This window comes from Diadema antillarum, unplaced genomic scaffold (assembly GCF_040938485.1).
Source record: "Diadema antillarum isolate AM-2024a unplaced genomic scaffold, OU_Dant_1.0 seq00000455_RagTag, whole genome shotgun sequence".
NCBI classification, from domain to species: Eukaryota; Metazoa; Echinodermata; class Echinoidea; order Diadematoida; family Diadematidae; genus Diadema; species Diadema antillarum.
In genome coordinates, this window is record NW_027271427.1 from 665,546 (window position 1) to 692,070 (window position 26,525).

General features: G+C 36.8%; 1 protein-coding gene across 1 annotated transcript; it reads left to right on the forward strand.

Moving 5' to 3' along the window:
* Positions 1-10,051: 10,051 nt before the first annotated feature.
* On the forward strand, positions 10,052-14,615 carry LOC139732906 (NACHT, LRR and PYD domains-containing protein 1 homolog; the record flags this gene model as incomplete). The annotated part of the gene is made up of 2 exons (XM_071643742.1): positions 10,052-10,331; positions 13,096-14,615. Coding segments are annotated over exons 1-2 (1,800 nt in total), but the record flags the coding sequence as incomplete, so codon positions are not given.
* Between the last annotated feature and the right edge of the window lie 11,910 nt (positions 14,616-26,525).

Genomic DNA, 26,525 nt, shown 5'->3' on the forward strand with positions numbered 1-26,525 from the left:
TAGGCCTGGACAAGGAGTGATGAGAGAGGGCGCTATAATATGAATGTAAGAATGGCCCAAGTCCTGGACTTGGATCATTCTTTCCAGGTAAGCATGCCTGTACAGTGACAGGGCGATTAAACTGCACATTACCAGAATATGAGACCATTCTGAAGCAAATAATATTTTCACACAACAATAGATATAAATAATGAACTCTTCAATGAATCCCACAAGGATTGGAACAATCATCCCCCAGCATTCCCACTGATTCCCACTGATGAGGTACTAGCCATCCCCTTTAAGTAGGGACTTTGATATCCACGGTTGTCTTGGTACTTTCTTATAATTCGATCTGGATTGACTTGACCATATAAGCATTACGTGTACAAGTATCTATAAGGATGTTCACGAAAACATCAAAGGACGAATTTACATTTCTTTGATTATAAACAGAGGACCAATCAACTGACCTCAATCCCACGATTACATTCGGACGTGTCACGAAAACATTAGTTAAGGGTAGGCATTTTCATAGTAGAAAAGTGTGGTACAAGCGCATATATCGGAAATGATCGGTAAGATCAGAAACTACCATACCAGAAGTAACATCAGTAAATAGATTATTAACGAATATATTATCGATGAGAGTAGAAGTAGCATCAGATATCCGACTAGGTTTCCCGATAAGAGGAATGAATGATTTTGACAACAAAAAATTAAGAAAGTCTTGACAGATTAAAGTATCATTACAATTTAGAAGATTTATATTGAAGTTACCCATAATGAAGCATGTCTTATTGTCAAAGTGATCAACAGAGAGAAGATTGTGAAATAGCTCAATGAATTCAGAAAGGTTGGAATGTGGAGGTCTATAAATTTCCCCCAAAATGATTTCCCCCTTGTTTGGGGTCATGACCTCAATGAAAATACTCTCAAGGCATTCAGACATAATACAATTTTCATTTAACAGTTTGTGGTTTAAATTTTGCGTGACGTAGAAACCTACAACACCACCACTTTTGAAAGTCCTGTTTTTGGTAACTAATTTAAAACTGTCGATGGTAAATAGAGAAGAAGTTGACGTTTCCTTGAGCCAGGTTTCACTGAGACCGATAATGCTGTGTTTAAATTGTAATTCGTTGAGAAATAAGAGTAATTGATCGAAATTCTTCTAATGTTCAAACAGTGAAACAAAAAGTTCATTGCAGTGTGAATGAGAAAATGTAATTATTTCTTTTTCCAAGTGGTGGTGAGAAAGTTGGCTTTCATTTCGAGCAGACGCACCATAAGTGTCAAAATCAAGCTTCAGATCTTTGGTTTCTGTGTGTAAAGAAGTAATAAAATCGGAATCTTCAACTTCTTCACTGTCATAAGAATTTAGGGGGGGGGGGTTTAGTGCAGCTGATTGATAATCATTTGCATCGTTATCAGGAGAAAACATAGCGTTTATGAACTCATCCGTTATCAAAGGTGAACGAACACAAGTTGAATAATAACTTGATTACCGGAAATACATGTTCATGACTTAGAACACCGTAGGTCTCTTAGAAACGAGTTTCAGGAATAACATTCAGTCGGTAAGCATAGTATATTCATAACACACGGCGTTCACATTATGGTAGTGACCTTGCGGTTGGTAATAACTGTAATGCGCAGTGAATCTTTAGTGAAGGACAAATACAAGATGTCAAGGGACAGGCAGTAAATAAAGGAAAATTTCGTGTAACACACTGGACAAGGCTCTTGTTCTTCTTTTGTGTGTGTCCCATATAGCACTGCAGCTCTATGGTGTGTCCTATCCATAGAGATGTATACTAAGAACACTAGAGGGCGGACTCCGTAAAATCCCTGTGACCGATAGAAGGAGGCGTTCGCCATTTTGGTCCGGGCAAATTTCGACTAGCGACCGTACCGATAACGTATAGTGCTAGCGGAGCATGCAGGGAGATCGACGACGGGATGCAACGGCAGTAGGCTAGCATCTATGCCAAAGTCTCCATCGGAGTTTGGAAATTGAAAGTGTTCTTAAATTTGCAAATTCTACTTAAAGTAGCATAGATCTATGTTGCAAAATATGTGTTGCTTTTGGATGTAGAAACAGGAGAAAAGAAGGGGAGCGGAGTTTCCTTTCACAAGTAACTAAAATGACATTTATAGTGTGTGTTAAACAGATTGATTCAAGACAAAAAAAAAAGAAAAAGAAAAGAAAAGGTCTTGCAAAATTCATCAGGGGGCAATCCGCCCTCCCTCAGCCATTCTCGATCTAGTGCTACTAGATAGCTAATACAGTACATAACTATATGCAAGGTCGGCGGAACGGGGGGGGGGGGGGCATTAATTGCGCCCTTTCCAAAATTAAAAAAAAACTCCCCTTTTTAAGTTTAAAAAGTGCTCTTATCTAAGTACCCTATTTGGCCCTTGACCCCCCCCCCCCCCCAAAAAAAAAAAAAACAAAACAAAACAAAACAAACAAACAAACAAACAAACAAACAAACAATAAATAAATAAATAAATAAATAAAAAAATCGTTCCTCCACCCTTTGCTATACAGCAGTTAATTTGACTATGATGGTAGTGTGAGAAAAGCTAGAATACGTAATAATATGCCTGGTGACAGGACATATTATGCTCCGGCATTGATATCTTTCTGAAAATAGAGTTATATAGCATCATGGGTATGATTGGGCTTTTGGTTCAAGGCAGCCCCAGGGTGAGGATTAGGATTAGGGTTAGGTGTTATGATTTGGGTTAGGGTTTATGTAAGCTTCAACATTAGCATTTCGAGCTTGGACATTATGTCATGGAACCAATATGCCTACGCGTACTTATAGAAATGATTTATTTCATTTCCACCAACAAAAAAAAATAGACATACAATGAAACACTGGTATACACAGATGTCAGGACTATAGAATGCAGTCCCCTCATACAGAAAATATATAATTGCAAAAAAAATACAAAGATTGACGCAGCTTATAGGACAATTTAATGTAATTGCGGTAATTATCATATCACAAGGGGCACCCGGCTGTCTGGAGATCGACCGAGAGAACCCTTTATATTGCATGGACCATGGTCGTGTTCGGTCGGCTTGAAAGTATTACCTCGTGGAGAATAAGGTAAAACTTTGTTTAATTTTCATTTTCTTTACCACTCATAAGAGATTGCTGAGCAACTTCAATTTTTGAGTTGTTTCCTTCTCTCATCTCCGACCCCCTCATCTTCTTGCTGAAAGACAAGTAGGGCCTATATGCATTATACTAGTATGCGTGAGCGCTTGTGTACTTGTTACGTGTCCACCACTACTGCGCTGCCCGGACGCGGTATTTGTTTTTGCCCGGACAAAGATGGCGCGCGGCCTTTTCAACTCGGCACACGAGCACTGCGTACGCGCCACACGCAGTCCGCGCTCTAGTATATTATTAGTATACATCTCTATGGTACCAACGCACCCTTTCGGCAAAACCGGGGGGGGGGGGGGGGTTTGGACGAAGGGTGGGGTTCCAGTCAACGCGACGCGACCCAACGCTCCCAACGCACCCTTTCGGCAAAACCGGGGGGGGGGGGGGGGGGGGGGGGGCTTTGGACGAAGGGTGGTGTTCCCATTAACGCGACGCGCCACCACCCAACCCACTCTTTCGGCACAAGCCCTTTCTGGACGCCTGTTCAATCTAAAAAAAAAGAGGGTATCAACATTCTACGAATCAAACTGCAGATCCGATCGGTTTTTAAAGGCGAAATCATTTTGGATATACAGACAACAACCATCGCCTCTCTTTTCTCTTGCTTTATAAACAAAGTTATATCCAGCTAAATTGTACATCGCAGCAACACTTTCATCAAACCATGTTTCGGTGAATGCATATATACTGAATTGATGAGTTAAAGTCTGGAGGTGATCTTCAACTCGGTGGAATTTTGAGGCAAGACTTCGAGCATTCAAATGAAAAAGTGAAAAGGTGTGTGGCATTTGTAAATTCGAAACTTTAGCATTAAATGTGTCACTGAAGTAATGGTGACAGGGACTGTCTAAATCTTCCAAATTGCAATCAGATTCAATATCCTGTTCATCAACTGAGAGGACATTCACAATAGACAGATAGAGGCACTAAGTTTAGAGGTATCAATGTTAACATTGCTATAAAAAAAATTTCAGTGTACACTGGAATTCATCATCATCTACTATTCTGGTTGGGAACTCTGCTGCCATACAGAAGGAGCATAACCATATTCGAGAGGACAATTTCTCGGCATCTACGTCGGAAACACAATTTTCATGGCACACATTGCCGCATTTGCATTGGCGTTATACTTATCATTCTTGTTTCGTACTACTTTCAAACATATGTTACATTTAATTATAGCTCACGGACATAAACAAGGCAAGTGCCAAATTGTGTCTCGCCCATTCGCATACAAGGAATTAATATTTCTATAACTCCCAGAAGTTAATTGACCTGCTTATGACCTTTGACCTTGTGGTGACCTTCAACACCCCAAGGGACATTTACCATCCAAGTTTGGTCACAAACGGACAAAGGGATCAAAAGTAATGAGCCATAATCGAATTAAAACGCGCCATAAAAACTTAACATTGGGCCCTAAAAATTTGTTGACCCCTTTCTGTGACCTTTGACCTTGTGATGACCTTCAACTCCCCAAGGGACATCTACCGTCCAACTTTGGTCACAAACGGACATAGGGATCAAAAGTTATGAGCCACAATCAAAACGCCCCTAAAAACATAACATTGGGCCCTAAAAGTTTGTTGACCCCTGTCTGTGACCTTTGACCTTGTGGTTACCTTCAACTCCCCAAGAGACATCTACCATCACCCAAGTTTGATTGCCATTGTAGCAACATGTGCTGAGTTACATGTGATAAGAGAGTCTTGCAAGTAAACTTTAACGTATGACCTCAAATGACATTTGACCTTATCATGTGACCTCTTACAGCACCCATAACATGAAGGTACCCCCAGTACATCCATCATCCAAGTTTGATTGCCATTGTAGCAATATGTGTCGAGTTACGTGTGATAAGAGAGTCTTGCAAGTAAACTTTAACGTATGACCTCAAATGACCTTTGACCTTATCCTGTGACCTCCAACGGCACCATAACATGAAGGTACCCCCAGTGCATCTATGACCCAAGTTAGGTTGTAATCCAAGCAACTTATGTGAAGTTATTTGTCAAAAGAGAGTCTTGCAGGTAAACTTTAACATAGAAAAGAGAGTCTTGCACATACTCTTTAATATATGACCTCAAATGACCTTTGACATCATCACATGACCTCCGACAACACCATAACATGAAGATACCCCTAGTGCTTCTATCATCCAAGTGTGGCTGCCATTGCTGTAACAGTTGCCATGTTATGCATCATAAGAGAGTCTTGCAGGTAAACTTTAACATTTGTGACGGACGACGGACGGACGCCATTTGGATCCCTTAGTCTCGCCTTCACCTCCGGTGGGCGAGACAAAAACGGTACAAATAATAAAGAAAATTGAGAGTTTCTTAGGACAATAACAATGGTTACAAGGATTGAGTAATTACCGAAGTGCAAAGAAAGAAAAATGTTATGCACTATTGGGATTGGAACGTGCATGGGTTCAAAGTTCCGGAAGTCAATGATTTTCTATCTGATATTCAGCTTTTTGTAGATCTGCTCTACACACGACCATCAGAAGTTTGTTGTTTATCTTACCATTCTGTGACCACACTTTGTTGGTTGGTGCTGGGTACGATATTCGTTCAGCCATCCTTGCCTTTCACCGGTGAGACTCTCATGAACAGATGTTCGTACCCTTCAGCTCTTTCCTGTTTGCATAGAAGAGCGCTCGTTGATCGTATATTTTAGGCTTCATCACCCAAACTTTATATGATAGGATGTTTTGTGGTACAACAGACCTACACATATGCATAATGTCATATCTTGAAAATATTTTAAATCACTGCTCCCAAAGGTAAACAGGACCTTTAACATGGAAGCACACATCACAAATGTGTGTAAATCATTATACCATAATTATGTCATATAATCTTATACGTATTGTACAAATATACTTGGCCTTGCGAGTTTCTTGTTAAAACTGTGGGCAGAGGTGACTCCAAAATAGTACTATTTTGGAGTCACCGAGGCCCATAGTTTTAACAAGAAACTCGAAACTAGGCAAAGTATATTTGTTTTATATTTTCGATCAAAAATTTGAATAAAAAGTGAAAATTATTATATAGGCTTAGCCGCACTGCGGCGGCAGCGCAGCGCCTTCAATACGCAACAGTGCGAGAGATCGGAAATTGAAAAACGTAGTAGCCGTGACACCGCTAGAGTTGGCCGTCGCATGTATCCAAGCGATCGTATGGCCGCTGCAAACCTGAACACTAGAATTCGGGACCGGACGGGTACACTATTGTAAAGAAGGGTGATTGTGACATCATTTTGCAAATAGTATACTATTTGCAAAATAGTATACTATTTGCAAAATGTCATCATAAAAGTGACGTCATTTTGCAAATAGTACTTCATGGAGTGTCAAACACACCCAACATTCTAAAATAGTTCAAAATACCTATAATCACGTGAAGCTCTTTTAACCAATTAATGGAAGACAAATTTATGATCCAAAATATAATAGGAATATTTCGATGAGAATAGTATGAAAATGATTGTCCAAGCATGTATTATTAGTAAATTGGATTATTGTATATATACTCCCTGATTCTCAAGTTTGGGGCCTGCAGCGAGTCCAAAACTCCTGCGCAAGGCTTATTTGTAACAAATCCAGGTTTTCAAGGATTACTCCTCTTCTGAAAGACTTAAACTGGCTTCCGATTCGTAAACGAATATTGTTTAAGATTTTGTTGATTGTATATAAGTCACTCATTGGTCAAACCCCCAGGTACATATCCGAATTATTCGTATTTAAATCCCATAGACACACTCACAATTTGCGCAGTTCTAAGGACACTCTTCTCTTACAAATTCCAACATGTAAAACAAAAGTAAAACTGGAAGCCAGAGCATTTGCCTGTGCAGCTCCCAAACTCTGGAATGATCTACCATTAGAAGTCCGGAAATCCCCAACCATAGCAGTCTTTAAATTACGGCTCAAAACACATCTTTTCATTTAACTGTTCATTATCATCAAACACATCAGAAGCTTTTGCAGCGCAGAAGAATATATCACTCGAATTAAAAATATGCCGTTTTTAGCTCCCAACTCCTGAACATTAAATACGTTTTCTTCCCCTTCCCTTCTTTCCTCTTCTCTTTACTTTTGCTATATGAGTACCTCTTATTTTTGTCCCTTATTCTCGTTTTTCTTATTTTTCCTTTTGTATTTTCCACCTTGTGTTGTCCATTTCGGTCAAGTGACATTCAAAATAAATGAAAGTTTTGTGTTAGTTATTCTCTATATACGTATGTGTTGTGTTCCTTCTGTAAAAAAAAAAAAAAAAAAAATGAATTGTTCCAAGCCGTAATTCTTACGCGCCCTTGTCCAATTCAAGCGATTTGATAATTGACGAACGGACTCCTCCACCTTTATACCAATAAATTAACAAACGGACTCCTCCAACTTTATACCAATAAAGATTTGTCGTCATGAAATATAGAATGTATTATTTTAATTCATGATTATACCACGAACCCCTGTTTATATGACCATGATTTGCGAATATGTGATATTGTCATACTTATTTTTGCTCTATACAATGGATAAATAAAACTTGCTGAAACTGAAACTGAAACACACCCATGCACACACAAACACACAAACACACACACTCACATACACACACACAAGTGAGCGCAGCACGCGAACAGAAAAGGCTCCGGGACTATGATTAGTTCCTGAGTGTAATCGGCCTTCTTGATTATTTTTTTTCTTAATCGTTTATTTCTTCACACAAACGATGCAGGTAGGTCTATAATACAACTAAAAGTACACTTCATAATCACGATAGTAATCAAACTACTCTAATCCATTTTTTTTTTTTTGAATTCTGCGTTCTTTTGGATGAGCACATGCAATCAAATGCAAGTTAGAATATCTTACTCAAGTCAGATATTGGTCAATCAGAATTTGGTACTTAGATAATATTATGTATGTTTAATGTTTAATGTTTAATGAAGATCTCAACTTATTTGCAACAGTGCCCAGGAGACAGTTCTCTATCCTACACAAATATAAAGTACACTGATCAATAACAGCAAAAAGAGTGATCATATGCCTCATTCATTCCAGGTCATAGAATTCAGTCCGGTGAGGTGTTCTGATGATCAGTTCATCAATTAGCCACGCCCACCTCCCAGTCTAGCCGCCTTCCGCCCTACGACGTGAAATCGCCAGTATAGGACAAACTTACTACAACCCTGCACCATCCTCCATTTCGACTTCATGCATTATGGGCGGCAATACTTCGCTGGAAACCATGCCCAAAAAGCTTGAGAGGTAAGAACAGCCAACCAAGGCTGCAAAACGTGCCAAGTTTCAACACCAAGTTCATGAGAAGAGGTAAACCATATCACAGTCACAACAGGAATTTTTAATCAGATAGGAATGTCTTCAAATCGTCCGTATGATTTTTCAGTTTAGATGACAGGCAGGATAGTGGATAAAGCTTGCATACCGGGTTTCTCTTTAAAAAATGGAAAGTTCCAAGTGTATGTTTCTGAATTGTGTAAAATCATGTTTAGTTCATTTGAAAAACATTTTGCTGTGATTGCTTCACACACACACACACACACACACACACAAAAAAAAAAAAAAAAAAAACAGTCGGGAATGTTCATTTGATTGACATTGGTTTTCAATAGGCACATTTCGAATCATGACTAAAACGATTTGCCGACTTAACAGGGCATCTGAATTGGGGCTGGTTATATTCATAGCAATTTTTTCTTAGCCATTCGAACTTGGTTTTGCATTGTACAAACTGATACGACTACTTTGATTGCATGTTAAGGTTAGCATCTGGGCTAACTCATATCTATTTGTGTACGTTACATCGACTTTCTCCTGTTTGCGATTCGTCACGTAGAAGATTGCCTAATTGTCACTAACTATCCAGGTATCCACGAAGAAGTGAAAATCTGGTTGTGGAATCCATCGAGGGTTACTCATTTCAAAATACTAGTGCACAAAAAAAATAAAAAATAAAAAACAACAACAACAACAAAACCAAAACGCGGTTCATTGATGATCAGAAATTTAAAAAGAATCGCCTGAACTTTCTTCTTGCATGCCAATAAGACCCCGAATGAAAATAAATGAATAGCTTGAACACACACACACACACACACAGACAAATGCTCATCATCAGCAGAAATACACATGAGATGTCTTTAATCACTGCAATGTAAATGGATGTACTATTTTCTACTGTGGTGAGTATGCCGGCCTACTCGATGGTGTAGGCCTTGATTTTGTAGTCATTAATTGTTAGAAAAGTACAATAAACGGATGTTTAAATTCGTTATGTTTCAGTCATAGCACTCTGATGAAACAGTAGTGTAAGCTGATTATACGACAGAAGTGAATACATTTAAGTTCACAGACCAGATCTTGGAATGTATTGTATCACATATCTCTCTTGCAAATTGAGAGGCATCTAAGTAACTCCGCCGCGACAGAAGACTGAATCTTATCCATTAGAAATCTCTCTTTTGTAAAGCTCGGTGGTCTAGTGGAGGTAACGCCTGTCCGGAATTCAGGACGTCGTAGGTTCGAATCCTGCTCGAGTACGTACGCCCATGATTGTCCATCATGGCTACTCAGTGCTTATTTTTGTCGATGTAGGGCAATTGTCAATCAGTTGCAATAGAAATGATATCCCTGACGACCCAATGTTACAGATCAAATGAATTTACTGCGACCCGTGATTGTTTACACTTAGGGCGTAATCCCCTTTAATGGTGCAGGGGACTCAATCAGGGATAAAATAGGATTTGCATCAAACTTGAACAAGCAGAACTGATCGGGGTACTTGATTATTCACGTAATCAATGTATATAATTATACAGAATTCAAAATGGGCCGATTCCTCTCAATTTATCACAGGATGTCAGATGACGTGGATATCCTTCTGAAAGGTATTGCCAGAGATATTTCAAGCATTGACGACATTGAGAACCTTGGGACACAGTTGGGTTTCTCTCTGGGAGAAATCGATACCTTTATACAAACTAACAGTCGCTACCATGACATAACGAGCAGAGGGACTCTCAGCATGCTTCGTAAATGGAGTATGGGAGTGAGCACGTCGTCGCTTCGATCAGACTTGAGAGAAGCTCTGATGAGAGCCAAGCTTGTCCAGATTGCTGAGACACATCTACCCTCTGGTAGGTCATCATACTGTAAGGATTAAAAGTGATGAAAAGTATTGTGTGCACTGTGAAGTCTAAAAACAATGCATAGGGTTGTCAACCTATAGACAGAGTGATACAGGAGACAAACATGATAATGATTATTTAAAGAGTAGTCCTGATTAAATAAATGTACACCGTAATTATTGTCATGATCTGTTCCTCTACCATTTTGTGTTACATGATTATAATGTTTATGCTATGTAGCCTAGATGGTATTTATATGGTTAAATAAATAAATGAATAAATAAATAAATTAAATAAATAATGATAATGATACCTCATGGTAGAGCAGAAAGTCATATACGCACTTTTGTGGCATCTCTGTTTCCTCTCCTCCACCTGCCAATTAAAGTTGAGTCTGGAATTACTTGAAGAAAATGCCAGGCTGCCAGTGACAAGCAGCATTCTGCTGAAGGAGCCAAGTATTGGTACCTAAAATAATGCTAATCATTCACCAGTTTCTGTTCTGTACAGGGCCAATAATGACAACATTATCATATTCTGGCCTCATGGCAATAACCTTAGTGACTACGTAGCATCAATATAATCAAAGATCAAGGGAGAAATAACTTGTAACAGGGCAATGACGATAGGTGATTATAGGGGTTACTCCTAATTCCCGTAATCCTTTACCTTGGTTTAATGTACAATTTTATTTATTCCCAAAATCAACCTTCATAATCTTTCTGCCCTATTTATTTCCTCACTTACCAAACTTGTATGAATGCATATATTTTATGATCTCTTGTCATCAAACATTTGGAAGGAATTCTTGCAATTATTGTTCAAACTCTCAATCGTGATTACTTTATTTATAATTCAACTAAAAATTCAATTATCTGCATTAACTTAAATGACAATTTAGGACATTCTTGCAGCAATGTATTAGGAAATACATGGTAACGTGTTATGCCATGAAGACTGTCTGCAATATACTACAATTATTATTATTATTATTATTATACTCTTTATTTGCTTCTTACAAAGCACATGATAGTATATACAATAAAATATTCCTAAAAACATGCAGATAAAATGTATATACACGGATACAGAAAAAAAATGTATTAAACAAAAAATAACAGACACACACATAAATTCAAAAATGCCTTCAGGGAGATCCAAAACACATCCACATATTTTCTGTTATTGATACATTTGATATTCGGTGTAAAAAAAAAAAATAAATATTCGATTCATCTGCAGTAACTTCTGTAATTTCAATAAAAAAAAATACAAAGGTTGAATGTTAGCGGTATCATAACTCCCAGCATGAAGGGATCATACTGAGAGAATTATGCTTAAGATAAAATGGCCAGTGGTATTTCAGCTTATTACTTGACATTTGCCTTCAGCTATTAACTTGTCATTTGTCTAGACAATTGCTAGAGGATGACATTGTGGGTGTTTCAACTACCAAAATGTAGGAATCGATCGAAAGAATCCACACACGTGATAGAGATGCCTCATCTACCTAATTTGTACTCTGCTAGACATTTTTTCTCTCACCTCCCATAAAAGAATATCATGTCCTTAAAGGTCCTGTTTTCCTTTAGGAAAAGTGATTTAAACAATTTTCAGGACACATTTGATACACATGTGTAGGTTTGTTGTATCACAAAGCATTCTACATCCTACCATATAATGAAAGATGATAACAGTATTTTTCTCATGAAACTATACCTGTAAACGTTTTAGTCTGGCAACAATTTTATTATAACTATTGTTCACATTTTGTGTATTTAACAATATTAACTTTTATTATACGAATTCAAATTTTTACACTTGTTGTTTCTATTCCAAACTCACATTTTGGAACTATTTTAGATTACGAATGCTGGGTTTTTGTTTCATCTGCAAATGGTAGAATATGTGTTTAAGTTAAAAAAAAAAATATAATGATGTATAATTACTGTTATTACTTTGGCACTCATTTTGGGAGTTACAGACTAAAAATTGCATCAAAGTAGAAATGTGATTATATGAATTAGCGGGCAGGCTTTTTATTCTGATTCAGGATTACAAGTGTAGCCAAGCTATCAGAGACTGAATCTTTGAATTAAAAGTTTGCGGCAGTATATTGGGCGATGACGTGTAAATTATCATTACGTGTTTGTTTGTTTGTTTGTTTTTCGTTTGTTCTTTTAATCAAAAGGGATTATCAGAATGTTGCCCATCCGAAATATGTATTGAGAAAATCTGCCGAATGATCACAGCTGTAAAGATTTTTTTTTCCGGAATGGGTTAAAATGGTGTTTGATTCCAGTGAAACTTTTATTTGTGTGTGTGTGTGTGTGTGGTGCAGAATTGAAATATGGCAGAACACTTAAGAAAGATTGTGAATATGATTCCATGGATTCAGAGTTTAAACGTTTAGATTATTGTCTATCTTGTGCCCGTGCTGTACTATGTCGGTGAGAAATGTTTAGATAATTTCAAGGTTTTTTTTTCAATTAAAGGAGGATACTTTAACAAATGTTCAATGGATGTTAGAAAAGAAATGGAAGCAATGTCTTGTAGCAAGTGTACCCCACCCCTCCCTGCGCTGCGGAAGAGGGTATGTGGTTAACAACGTGACGTTCTTGAAGTCAAATCATTTTAGCTTTGTTTTTTATTTTTTAATGTTATAATGAGATGACCGGATCCATGATTTGGTGAACATAGAAGAATCCTTGTTGCATAGTGTGCATTCCAGATTTTGTTGGTATTGATGATCCCAATTTTTGTCTTCTTTCAGATTCATCAGGTTCACCAAGTTCAGTCTCAGCCAGTAAAGGCACTATAAATGACAGAATTCAACAAATCAAGGAGGGGCTACAGGAACATTATGTCAGCATGTACAGCAGTGTGTGCACTTCCCCTCTTTATCCGGAATCATCAGTGAAGCTGCAGGATATCTACACAAATTTAGTGATGTTCTCTAATGATAAGAGGGGTGAAAAAAAGAAAATCAGTTATGATAATTTCATTAAACACTTGGAGCAGATTGGCACTGAAAGAGGTATGCCCAAACGTATTGCAGTTTGTGGAGAAGCGGGTGTTGGCAAGACAACTTTCCTTGCTAAACTTGCACTTGACTGGGCTTTGGGAAGATGTCTGCAGACCATTGATCTCCTTTTCCTAATTCATCTTAGGGAAATCGAGGAGAGTACATGCTTTAGTCATACCATCATGAACAATTTGTCTGACGACCTGGACTGTGATTGGGTTGAATTAGACGAATACATTCGAACGAACCAGCAGAAAGTACTGATTCTCTATGACGGTCTTGATGAGTACGGTCAGGATATCAGCGTAAAAGATTCAAGAGATGCCACCCCTGCAGTGATCAAGTGCGAGAAGTTCAAAAATTCCAGAGTTATTGTTACCACTAGACCGTGGAAAGCTGATCGGATAAGAGCCGATGTGAAATTGAAGAAGCAGTATGCATTTGTTAAGATTGAGGGCTTCAAGCCAAGTGATATTTCCTGCTACATTTCGAAATTCTTCCAAAACAACGAAGAGGCCAGAGAGAGTCTCATTAGATTGATGACAGAGGAGGACAGCCTTGTAGCACAGAATATGGCACCCTACCCCATTTACTGCAGCATGCTTTGTTTCATTTGGCAGAACGAAGGAAGCCGCAGTGTGATTCAGGAACTAAAGACATTTTCCAAACTCTTCGACCAATTGATCCTCCTTCTTAAAGAGCACTATGCTAGTAAGGTGACTGACCAAGAAGACCAACAAAAGAAATTAAAGGAAGGTGGCGACTGTTTACAGAATTTTGGCAAAGATGCTTTGTATAGTCTCCTTCGTAACGAACTTGTATTCAGAGGAAAAGACCTCACTGCAGGTGAAAATGATTTACAGACGGCATGTGATATTGGGGTCCTCACAAGAGAGAAGCGTTTTGTTTCAAAGTGGGAAAACAACAAGAGAAAAACAGAACTTGTAGTTGAATACCGAATTCCCCACAAGTTATTTCATGAGTATCTAGCGGGAATACATCTGGCATGGCTGTATGAGAAAAACCTGGAGGAGTTCAACCAGCTGACAAAACAGCTGATTGATGACTACCAGTTGTATCGATACCTCCTCTACTTCACTGCAGCACAAGGACTAGATGTTGGAACGGCTGTCCTAGGTTTCTTATGTGAGATGTTAAATTTTGAGGATGAGCACAAACTGTTTTTTGTCATTGATGTTGCGTTTCAATGCAATTGTCTGGATGCAGCCAAGCCTCTGATTCCTCATCTTAACACACTTTCATCATTGTTCATTTGTAATCGAGGTGTCAGACCATGGATCGATGTACTTCAGGTCTGTGGTTACTTTGTAAGTATTGTTCACCTCTCCTACACATCACTACGTTTCTATATTACTGTTATGCCACCGACACAGCAGCTAGGTACATCATTAGAGCTTTATTTTCACGAGAGATATGATTATACGTTAATTCTTATAATTCTCATGACCTGTTTTAATTCTACAGTCAAAGTTCATTTGTTGTATTTTGTGTGCCTCACATACACATACACACACGCACAATGAGTGGTCGGATCACAAAGAAAACGAGGATGTCAATCGCATACCCAAGTTGTGACATTCAACTGACCATGCATTCAGAATTGATATCTCTGCATATTGGTAGCACAATTTTCATTGAAAAATACCAAATATTCCTCTTTCCATCATTTCTGTTCAGATTATTGCACATTTCAAGTATAACACAAACGCAGAACTGAATGTCTTAATGTTCTACTTCTTCAATCATCAGGCATCGGAGCGGTCAGATACGTGTGATATAGCAGACAAGGACGATAGCCCTGCTTCTGCTGCTCGACTTGCTGGTCGAGGCATTTGCTCACTACCCAATCTCAGATCAATGAAACTGAAGAACGTCCAGCTGCATGACGCGTTCTACACAGGAATGGCTTCTATGGCCTCACAATCAAAGGTTAGAATCTTCTGTTCAAAGAGTATTACTATTTTCTTTACTTTTCTTTGTCGATTTTGGCATCAGCTGTGATTGCTGTAAGAAGGTTCGAATGAATCTATTAAAGTGCTTGTATGATACATTATTATGTGTTTTTTTTTTCTCTAATTTTAACAGCGTAGAAATAATTTGTAAGAATTGAGTTAACTTCCACTCAGGAGATGATGATACACAGTTATAAGATCAAAGATGATTGATGCATAAGTATACTTTAGAAGAATCATGTGCTGTGGAAACAGTGGAACCTTATGGACGCCTTATCAAATGAAAGAAAAAAAACCATATATTTCAGAATCATGCTTTCCAACCTTAGAGGATCGTCTGTTACCCTGAATCACAAAACAAACAGAAAATCGCCAGACATAAAATTAAGAGCATATTCTGAAAGAGCAGCCTTTAAGCTTTAAAATGATGTATAACTCAAATCAAATGGACTCTTCTAATCTATCTAAATATTGCAAAGAAACCGCACACTCAGGAAAAGTGTGAACTGAGAAAAGAGACTCTGAAGTACCGTGTCTTTTCAAGCGCTTATCTTTACCAAGCCGTGCTGGCTGTGCGATGAATGGTAGAAAAAACAGGATGAAAACCACCGGAGTAACAGCATCGAATAAATTATTAGATTAAACTGAAATTAAGCATGCCTTATCAACACACTCCGTCCTTAATTAATGTCAATTTTCCAAATAATAGCATCATCCTTTCAAAAGTTATAGGAGTTGAAAGTGAAGAGTGTGTACAAGGTTTTTAAGAAATGAAAAGAATAATCTAAAGCCACATTTAATCACACTCTTTGCAAAAAAAAAAAGAAAGAAAGAAGAGATCATATGCTAAAAACACACTTTTCTGCCCGTTTATGATCCCAAATTTTAGCATAATGTAGAAGAAGACTTGCTCTTTCAGAAAATATGAAAAAGTCAAGATCTGCTCGGTTGACCCATTTCACATGTTTTTAGTCCTCACACAAAATCAGTGTGTGTGACTTTTTGTTTGTTTTGTGATGCAAGGTCATTTTGCTCACAATCGGTAAAGCTTGTTTTGTCATGAAAAGAGGGGATATGTATTTACCCGTTCTTCCATGGTCTTAGACCATCTCAGGATTTGCCTCCTTGGTATTCCATGTGGTATGTAGTTTGCGTTCAAAAGAACTACAGTCAACTCGTCAAGGTTATGTTGTTTTACCCCAATTCCCTTCTCTCCCCCCCCCCCCCCCCCCACTTAATGATTAATTCATTCCTTTAAACTACATTGATGCATTTCGTCTGTGTTTATGCAAGAAAAAAAAAGATACTGAAAATTAAATCATTCATATACACTTTTGTACTGACAAAACTGACGTGTACAGCAACAGACAAAAAAAAAAACAAACCTCAGCATATATATATCAAAGACGAAACTTTTTTATGCCTCTGCCAACGAAGTGGAAGGAGGCATTATGTTTTCGGGTCGTCCGTCCGTCCGTCCGTCCGTCCGTACGTCTGTACTTCTGTACGTCCGTAGGTCCGTCCGTCCCGTTTTGTTTTTGTCGATATATCAAGAACCGTGTGGTGGTTTTACATCAAACTTGGTATGAGGGTATATCCTGGGGGGATAATACTTTGTTTGGATTTTAGGGTCACGGGGTCAAAGGTCAAAGGTCACAGGTTATTGTGTGAAAAAAAGGTTGAAAATTAATGTTTTTCTCCATATCTCGCAAATGGTTCAAGGTATCTTCATGGAACTTAGCATATATATATGCTTGTTCCAATGGGCAGTGATTATCTAGGGAAGTTGGGGGTCATGGTTCAAAGGTCAGGGGGTCAAAGGTCAAGGTCAACTCCTCTAAATATCACTACTTTCCTTATATTTATGCAATGCCTGAAAGTTTTTTTTTTTTAACTTGATGTATGCATGTATTACCCAATATATATTCTGTGGAAAGTTTCTTTCCGAAAAGGTCAAAGGTCAAAAAGTCAAAGGTCAAGTGAAAGTGCTGAATTGCACTTTTTCCTCCATATCTCAAAAGTAACTCAAGGTATCATCATGAAACTCACATATTTATGCATGTTCAACCTAACAGTGATTCTCTTTGGAACTGTGAGGTCAAAGGTCAAAGGCCAGGTTTAGATAATGCTATTTTCCCATTTGATACTGAAATTATACTTTTTCTCAATACCTTGAAAATTACTCAATGCATAAACTAAATGCATAAAGGGTCAAAAGTCAAGTAAAAATCATCAGTTCCCCAAATACCTGCACTCTGACATTTTAATCATTCATCCAATTGAACCTATAGTTCTAGGAAAATGAACATTCAGCACATTTGTGGCAAACCTGTCATTTTGATATTTTGCCAATTGTGTGAAACTGTCATCACACATTGTCAAGACATTGTACTATAGACCTATTAGGAGAACCATGCATGGCGGAGGCATATCAGTCGCCGTAGCGATATATCTATTTTTTTTTTTTTACAATACACTTGATATCAAATTTTAAGGTGTTATTCACAATCATGGAAAATATTAGGCCTATGTTGAGAGAGATATGAAAAGAAAAGTTACAGAATATTCTATGTTATTATATAACAAAACCGCTAAACCAGATGATTTGGGCATGTGTAACCCTATTATCCTGTGAGCCCCATGAACGTTTTGAAATAATGCTATCTAATCCGTGTGAGAAGAAAAAAATGTTGCTGAATTTAGAGTGCATAAACACGGTATTGTATTTGACTGTCTATGAATCTATTCGAGCTATATCCGGTCTGTAAGCGTCGGCTATCCATTTTTTTTCTGTAGAAAAACCTAAGTAGACAGGTTAAAGTTCATTTCTAGCACAATATACAGATCATACCAACCCCGGAGGGAAAAAAAAACAAACACTAAAAGTGTACAGGTCTCTGCCATATCCTCTATTCAGTTATCTGAGAATTTTCTTTTCGGATAAAAACAATACATTATTCTTCTCCCTACGCCTTTTTTTTTTTTTTTTGCCGATTTTGTTTTCTTTTTACTTCAGGTCATTTTTATTGAAGGAAATGTCCAACGCATGTCAATGCTAACTGCCAAACAACAACAACAACAACAACAACAACAAAAGAGGACGAGGCAGTGTGTAAAAGTAATGGATGAAAATGTTTCAAAATTCTGCAAAAATATAAAATGTTAGTTTTTGATGTTTTCACAACGGTATTATCAGTGACAACTGAATAATGAAAATGAGTTAGAAAATGATATTTTTTTTTTCATACCTCTGCCATGAAGTGTGTAGCCCTCATTCATGTGGAACCTTGTATAATACAAACACGAAGATTTGTACAACGGGAGGGAAATGAACAAACGCCTCCCCGGGAAATGTACAAATTTTGGAAATGGCATCGACGGAAACTGTAAAAACATTCAGTTTTGACGGGAAATGTACAAACTTTGCCGGGAAATTAACTAATCATTTATTTCAACGGTATTATGTATCGATGGTTTATTAAGTTAAATCAATGTGCATCAACACTGCGCATGACTCATTATACTTGTACCGTTTTCATATAACTTGGCAGATCGCATAGTTAGGGCGATTACGGTGGTTGTAATGGTCATATCATTATTGTATTCCTTGGTCATATCATTAATGTATATATGGATGCAAAGCTCCAATCAATAGAACACAGTTAGTTAGTGAGGGAATTGGAGAAGTGGATTTATGAGATCATAAAGGGTCATATCATTAGTGTATTCCTTATATCGGTTATTTCCCCATCTCTCTGCCAAAAAAAAAAAAAAATAACCCTCCCTATCTATATTCGTAATTAAAGTGTTGACAAGTTCAAATCATTGTTGAAAACTTATCTGTTTACTCTCAATCCTAATTTTGTTGTTTTTGTTGTTGCTATTGTTATATCATATGCACATGATGCTGTTTCTTACCTCATTTTCTTCCGGATTAATGCGCTTAGAAACGTCAGCATTACGCGCTATATAAGTAATCAACTTTTCATCAATAATAAATGCTACATTCATAAACCGCTTCAAAAAACACATGCTTCTATATGAGCTGTACAATTCAGATGCAAAATACAAACAAACAAATGAATAACAAGTATAACAATAAGGGGTTACAAATATTTATTTTAATGATGGAAAACGAAGAAAGCGGGTTTTCTTTCCATCCCTTCACCATCTCATTCGCATTAAGTGACTGTGTCTCATATCAACCTGTCATATACGTATAAAGTTGAAAACGATAAACATGAAATACTTTGCTAAGATTATGTAACATGGCAAGAAACAGACTATTCTTTGAAATCCAACCCGGCGAAAATATCGTTTAGTATCTCAATCATGTGGTTTTTTTTTTAATTCCTTATATTTTGTTGCGGCAAAGCTTCAATCAATAACACACTTTTGCGGACCTAACATCTCCGCTGCTGTATCAGAGTCCTACCCCAAGAGTATCTGCACCATGAAAAAAACCTTCAGACGTTACACCTATACAAAGTCAAAATAGCAGACGTTTTTTGCCCTTGTTACATGAGCAGCAGGAGCGAAGGTATCTTCTTTACCTCATTTAGTTACCAATGCATGGGAAACCTTCCTGTAATTAAAAAATAAGCAAACAAACAAACAAACAGATGATTGAGATACTAAACGATGTTTTCGCCATGTTGAACTAAAAAGAATAGTTTGTTTCTTTCTATGTTGCATAGTTATAGCATAGTATTCTATGTTTATAGTTTTCACCTTTCTACATTTATGACAGGTTGATATAGGACACGATCACGTAATGCAAATGAGATGATGAAGGGATGGAAAGAAACCCCGTTTTTTCAGTTTTCCATCATGAAGATAAATATTCATAACCCTTTTTGTTTATTATTGTATGTATTAGATTGATTGTTATACTTGTTATTCATTTGTTTGTTTACATTTTGTATCTCCATTGTACAGCGCACATAAAAGCATGCGTTATGATAAGCTTTATGAATGTAGCATTTATTATTGATGACACTAAAGTTGATTCCTTAGCGCGTAATACTAATGTTTCTAAGTGCATAAATCCGGGGAAAAAATGAGGACAGATACACCATTATGTGCATATGATACAGCAGCAACAACAACAATAATAACAAAATTAGGATTGAGTAAACAGATAAGTTTTCAACAATGGTTGCATAGTTTTAGCATAGTATTTTATGTTTATAGTTTTTACCTTTCTACATTTATGACAGGTTGATATGGGACACGATCACGTAATGCAAATGAGATGATGAAGGGATGGAAAGAAAACTCGTTTTTTTCCGTTTTCCATCATGAAGATAAATATTCATAACCCGTTTTGTTAATCATTGTATGTATTAGATTGATTGTTATACTTGTTATTTATTTGTTTGTTTATATTTTGTATCTCCATTGTACAGCGCACATAAAACATGCGTTAGCTTTATGAATGTAGTATTTATTATTGATGACACTAAAGTTGATTTCTTAGCGCGTAATACTGATGTTTCTAAGTGCATTAATCCGGAAAGAATGAGGACAGATACAGCATTATGTGCATATATGATATAACAGCAACAACATCAACAACAATAACAAAATTAGGATTGAGTACACAGATAAGTTTGCAACAATTGTTTGAACTTGGTTAACACTTCCATTACGAATATAGATATAGGGAGTTTATTGCACGGAGATGGGGAAATACTGTAGTAACCAAAAAAGCCCTATCACCGTATGTAACCGCTGTGGGTATAGGTGCGGGGATAACTGGAGAGTGAAGGAAGAACGGAGAGAACGGGTTGAAGTGGATGAGCAGAAGGAAATCAAATCTTTAAGAAAATATCTTCAAAATTATATATATATATATATATATATATTTAATGGTCATATCAATAACGTATTCCTTATATTATGTTGCTGCAAAGCTTCAATCAATACACCACGAGGGAGGACCTGACATCTCCCCTGCTGCATCGGAGGCTTACGCCAAGAGTATCTGCACCATGCCAAACCTTCAGAGGTTAGAGCTTTACGATGTCAAGATAGCAGACGATTTCTTTCTTGCCCTCTGTATATCAGCAGCAGGATCGAAGGTATATGTTTCTTCTTTGCTTCATTTTGTTTCCAATGCATGGTAAACCTTCCTGCAATAAAAAACAACAACACAAAAACAAACAAACAAACAAACAAACAGATGATTGAGATACTAAGCGATGTTTTCACCGTGTTGGACTAAAAAGAATAGTTTGTTTCTTTCCATGTTGCATAGTTTTAGCATAGTATTTTATGTTTATAGTTTTCACCTTTCTACATTTATGACAGGTTCATATTGGACACGATCACGTAATGCAAATGAGATGATGAAGGGATGGAAAGAAAACCCGTTTTTTCCGTTTTCCATCATGAAGATAAATATTCATAACCCTTTTTGTTAATTATTGTATGTATTAGAGTGATTGTTATACTTGTTATTCATTTGTTTGTTTATATTTTGTATCTCCATTGTACAGCGCACATAAAAGCATGCGTTATGATAAGCTTTATGAATGTGTATTATTATTGATGACACTAAAGTTGATTCCTTATCGCGTAATACTGATGTTTCTAAGGGCAACACCTTAATTACGAATATGGATAGGAAGTTTTTTCTTGCAAAGAGATGGGGAAATAAAAAAAAAGAAAGAAAAAATCATATCGCCTTAGCCGCTACGGGTATAAGTGCGGGGGCCTCGTGATAACGGGAGACTGGAGGAAGAACGGAGAGAACAGGTTGAAGTGGATGAGCAGAAGGAAATCAATCTTTAAGAAAAGATGGAGCAAGATTATTTCATGTCTTGTAAACAATAAGCAGGACTTTAAAGCTGATACGTTGATATATGGGGAGCAAATAGGGGGATTGGAGAAGTGCATGGAGTAATGTGGTCATATCTTTTTGTAAGGGTCATATCATTAATGTATTCCTTAAATGTTGTTGCTGCAAAGCTTCAATCAATAACACACCTTTGCGGTCTTGACATCTCCCCTGCATGTTGTATCAGAGTCCTACCCCAAGACTATCTGCACCATGCCAAACCTTCAGACGTTACACCTATACAAAGTCAAAATAGCAGATGTTTTTTTTTTCTTGCCCTTGTTACATCAGCAGCAGGAGCGAAGGTATCTTCTTTGCCTCATTTAGTTTCCAATGCATTGGAAACCTTCCTGTAATTAAAAAAAACAAGCAAACAAACAAACACGTGATTGATATACTAAACGATGTTTTCGCCATGTTGGACTAAAAAGAATAGTTTGTTTTTGTCCATGTTACATAGTTTTAGCATATTATTGTATGTATAGTTTTCACCTTTCTATATTTATGACAGGTTGATATAGGACACGATCACGTTATGCAAATGAGATGATGAAGGGATGGAAAACCCGTTTTTTTTCGTTTTCCATCATGAAGATAAATATTTATAACCCTTTTTTTTAATTATTGTATGTATTAGATTGATTGTTATACTTGTTATTCATTTGTTTGTTTATATTTTGTATCTCCATTGTACAGCGCACATAAAAGCATGCGTTATGATAAGCTTTATGAATGTAGCATTTATTATTGATGACACTAAAGTTGATTCCTTAGCGCGTAATACTGATGTTTCTAAGTGCATTAATCCGGAAAAAAATGAGGACAGATACACCATTATGTGCATAATATTTATGATATAACAGCAGCAACAACACCAATAATAACAAAATTAGGATTGAGTAAACAGATAAGTTTTCAACAATGGTTTGAACTTGGTCAACACTTCCATTACGAATATAGATAGGGAGTTTATTGCAAAGAGATGGGGAAATACTGTACAGTAACCTAAAAAGCCCTATCACCGTAATACTATGTAGCCGCTGCGGGTATAGGTGCGGGGATCACGTGATAACTGGAGAGTGAAGGAAGAACGGAGAGAACGGGTTGAAGTTAATGAGCAGAAGGAAATCGAATCTTTAAGAAAATATGAGCAAGATTATTATATATACATATATATATATATATATATATATATATATATATATATATGTATATATATATATATTTCAATGGTCATATCAATAACGTATTCCTTATATTATGTTGCTGCAAAGCTTCAATCAATACACCACGAGGGAGGACCTGACATCTCCCCTGCTGCATCAGAGGCTTACGCCAAGAGTATCTGCACCATGCCAAACCTTCAGACGTTAGAGCTTCACGATGTCAAGATAGCAGACGATTTCTTTCTTGCCCTCTGTATATCAGCAGCAGGATCGAAGGTATATGTATCTTCTTTGCTTCATTTGGTTTTCAATGCATGGTAAACCTTCCTGCAATAAAAAAAAACAACAACACAAAAACAAACAAACAAACAAACAGGCAGATGATTGAGATACTAAACGATTTTTTCGCCGTGTCGGACTAAAAAGATTAGTTTGTTTCTTTCCATGTTGCATAGTTTTAGCATAGTATTTTATGTTTGTAGTTTTCACCTTTCTACATTTATGACAGGTTCATATTGGACACAATCACGTAATGCAAATGAGATGATAAAGGGATGGAAAGAAAACCCGTTTTTTCCGTTTTCCATCATGAAGATAAATATTCATAACCCTTTTTGTTAATTATTGTATGTATTAAAGTGATTGTTATACTTGTTATTCATTTGTTTGTTTATATTTTGTATCTCCATTGTACAGCGCACATAAAAGCATGCGTTATGATAAGCTTTATGAATGTGTATTATTATTGATGACACTAAAGTTGATTCCTTATCGCGTAATACTGATGTTTCTAAGGGCAACACCTTAATTACGAATATGGATAGGAAGTTTTTTCTTGCAAAGAGATGGGGAAATAAAAAAAAAGAAAGAAAAAATCATATCGCCTTAGCCGCTACGGGTATAAGTGCGGGGGCCTCGTGATAACGGGAGACTGGAGGAAGAACGGAGAGAACAGGTTGAAGTGGATGAGCAGAAGGAAATCAATCTTTAAGAAAAGATGGAGCAAGATTATTTCATGTCTTGTAAACAATAAGCAGGACTTTAAAGCTGATACGTTGATATATGGGGAGCAAATAGGGGGATTGGAGAAGTGCATGGAGTAATGTGGTCATATCTTGTTGTAAGGGTCATATCATTAATGTATTCCTTAAATGTTGTTGCTGCAAAGCTTCAATCAATAACACACCTTTGCGGTCTTGACATCTCCCCTGCATGTTGTATCAGAGTCCTACCCAAAGACTATCTGCACCATGCCAAACCTTCAGACGTTACACCTATACAAAGTCAAAATAGCAGATGTTTTTTTTTTTCTTGCCCTTGTTACATCAGCAGCAGGAGCGAAGGTATCTTCTTTGCCTCATTTAGTTTCCAATGCATTGGAAACCTTCCTGTAATTAAAAAAACAAGCAAACAAACAAACACGTGATTGATATACTAAACGATGTTTTCGCCATGTTGGACTAAAAAGAATAGTTTGTTTTTGTCCATGTTACATAGTTTTAGCATATTATTGTATGTATAGTTTTCACCTTTCTATATTTATGACAGGTTGATATAGGACACGATCACGTTATGCAAATGCAAACGGATACACACATTAACCTAAGATCATCATCTGCAACCCAACTTAAACTTGGCCCTCGCACCCACAATCGTTATGGTGACCGTGCTTTTTCCGTTTGTGCCCCCCTTCTTTGGAACACTCTCCCTACTCACATTCAGACCTCCACCTCCGTTGACATCTTCAAAAAGAAACTTAAGACTCATTTATTTTTAGAGCAGAATTAATGATTATGTAGGCCCTGTATGCATTTGTAGTAAATTATTTCTTATTCTAAGCTGATTTGTATGTTTGGTTGTTTAGCATTGTAAAGCGCTTAGAAACATGTTGTATTAAGCGCTAAATAAATATTTCATATTATTATTATTATTATGATGAAGGGATGGAAAACCCGTTTTTTTTTCGTTTTCCATCATGAAGATAAATATTTATAACCCTTTTTGTTAATTATTGTATGTATTAGATTGATTGTTATACTTGTTATTCATTTGTTTGTTTATATTTTGTATCTCCATTGTACAGCGCACATAAAAGCATGCGTTATGATAAGCTTTATGAATGTAGCATTTATTATTGATGACACTAAAGTTGATTCCTTAGCGCGTAATACTGATGTTTCTAAGTGCATTAATCCGGAAAAAAATAAGGACAGATACACCATTATGTGCATAATATTTATGATATAACAGCAGCAACAACACCAATAATAACAAAATTAGGATTGAGTAAACAGATAAGTTTTCAACAATGGTTTGAACTTGGTCAACACTTCCATTACGAATATAGATAGGGAGTTTATTGCAAAGAGATGGGGAAATACTGTACAGTAACCTAAAAAGCCCTATCACCGTAATACTATGTAGCCGCTGCGGGTATAGGTGCGGGGATCACGTGATAACTGGAGAGTGAAGGAAGAACGGAGAGAACGGGTTGAAGTTAATGAGCAGAAGGAAATCGAATCTTTAAGAAAATATGAGCAAGATTATTATATATATATATATATATATATAGATATATATATATATATATATATATATATATATATATATATATATTTCAATGGTCATATCAATAACGTATTCCTTATATTATGTTGCTGCAAAGCTTCAATCAATACACCACGAGGGAGGACCTGACATCTCCCCTGCTGCATCAGAGGCTTACGCCAAGAGTATCTGCACCATGCCAAACCTTCAGACGTTAGAGCTTCACGATGTCAAGAAAGCAGACGATTTCTTTCTTGCCCTCTGTATATCAGCAGCAGGATCGAAGGTATATGTATCTTCTTTGCTTCATTTGGTTTTCAATGCATGGTAAACCTTCCTGCAATAAAAAAACAACAACACAAAAACAAACAAACAAACAAACAGGCAGATGATTGAGATACTAAACGATTTTTTCGCCGTGTCGGACTAAAAAGATTAGTTTGTTTCTTTCCATGTTGCATAGTTTTAGCATAGTATTTTATGTTTATATTTTTTACCTTTCAACATTTATGACAGGTTGATATAGGACACGATCACGTAATGCAAATGAGATGATGAAGGGATGGAAAGAAAACCCTTTTTTTACGTTTTCCATCATGAAGATAAACATTCATAACCCTTTTTCTTAATTATTGTATGTACTGGTATTAG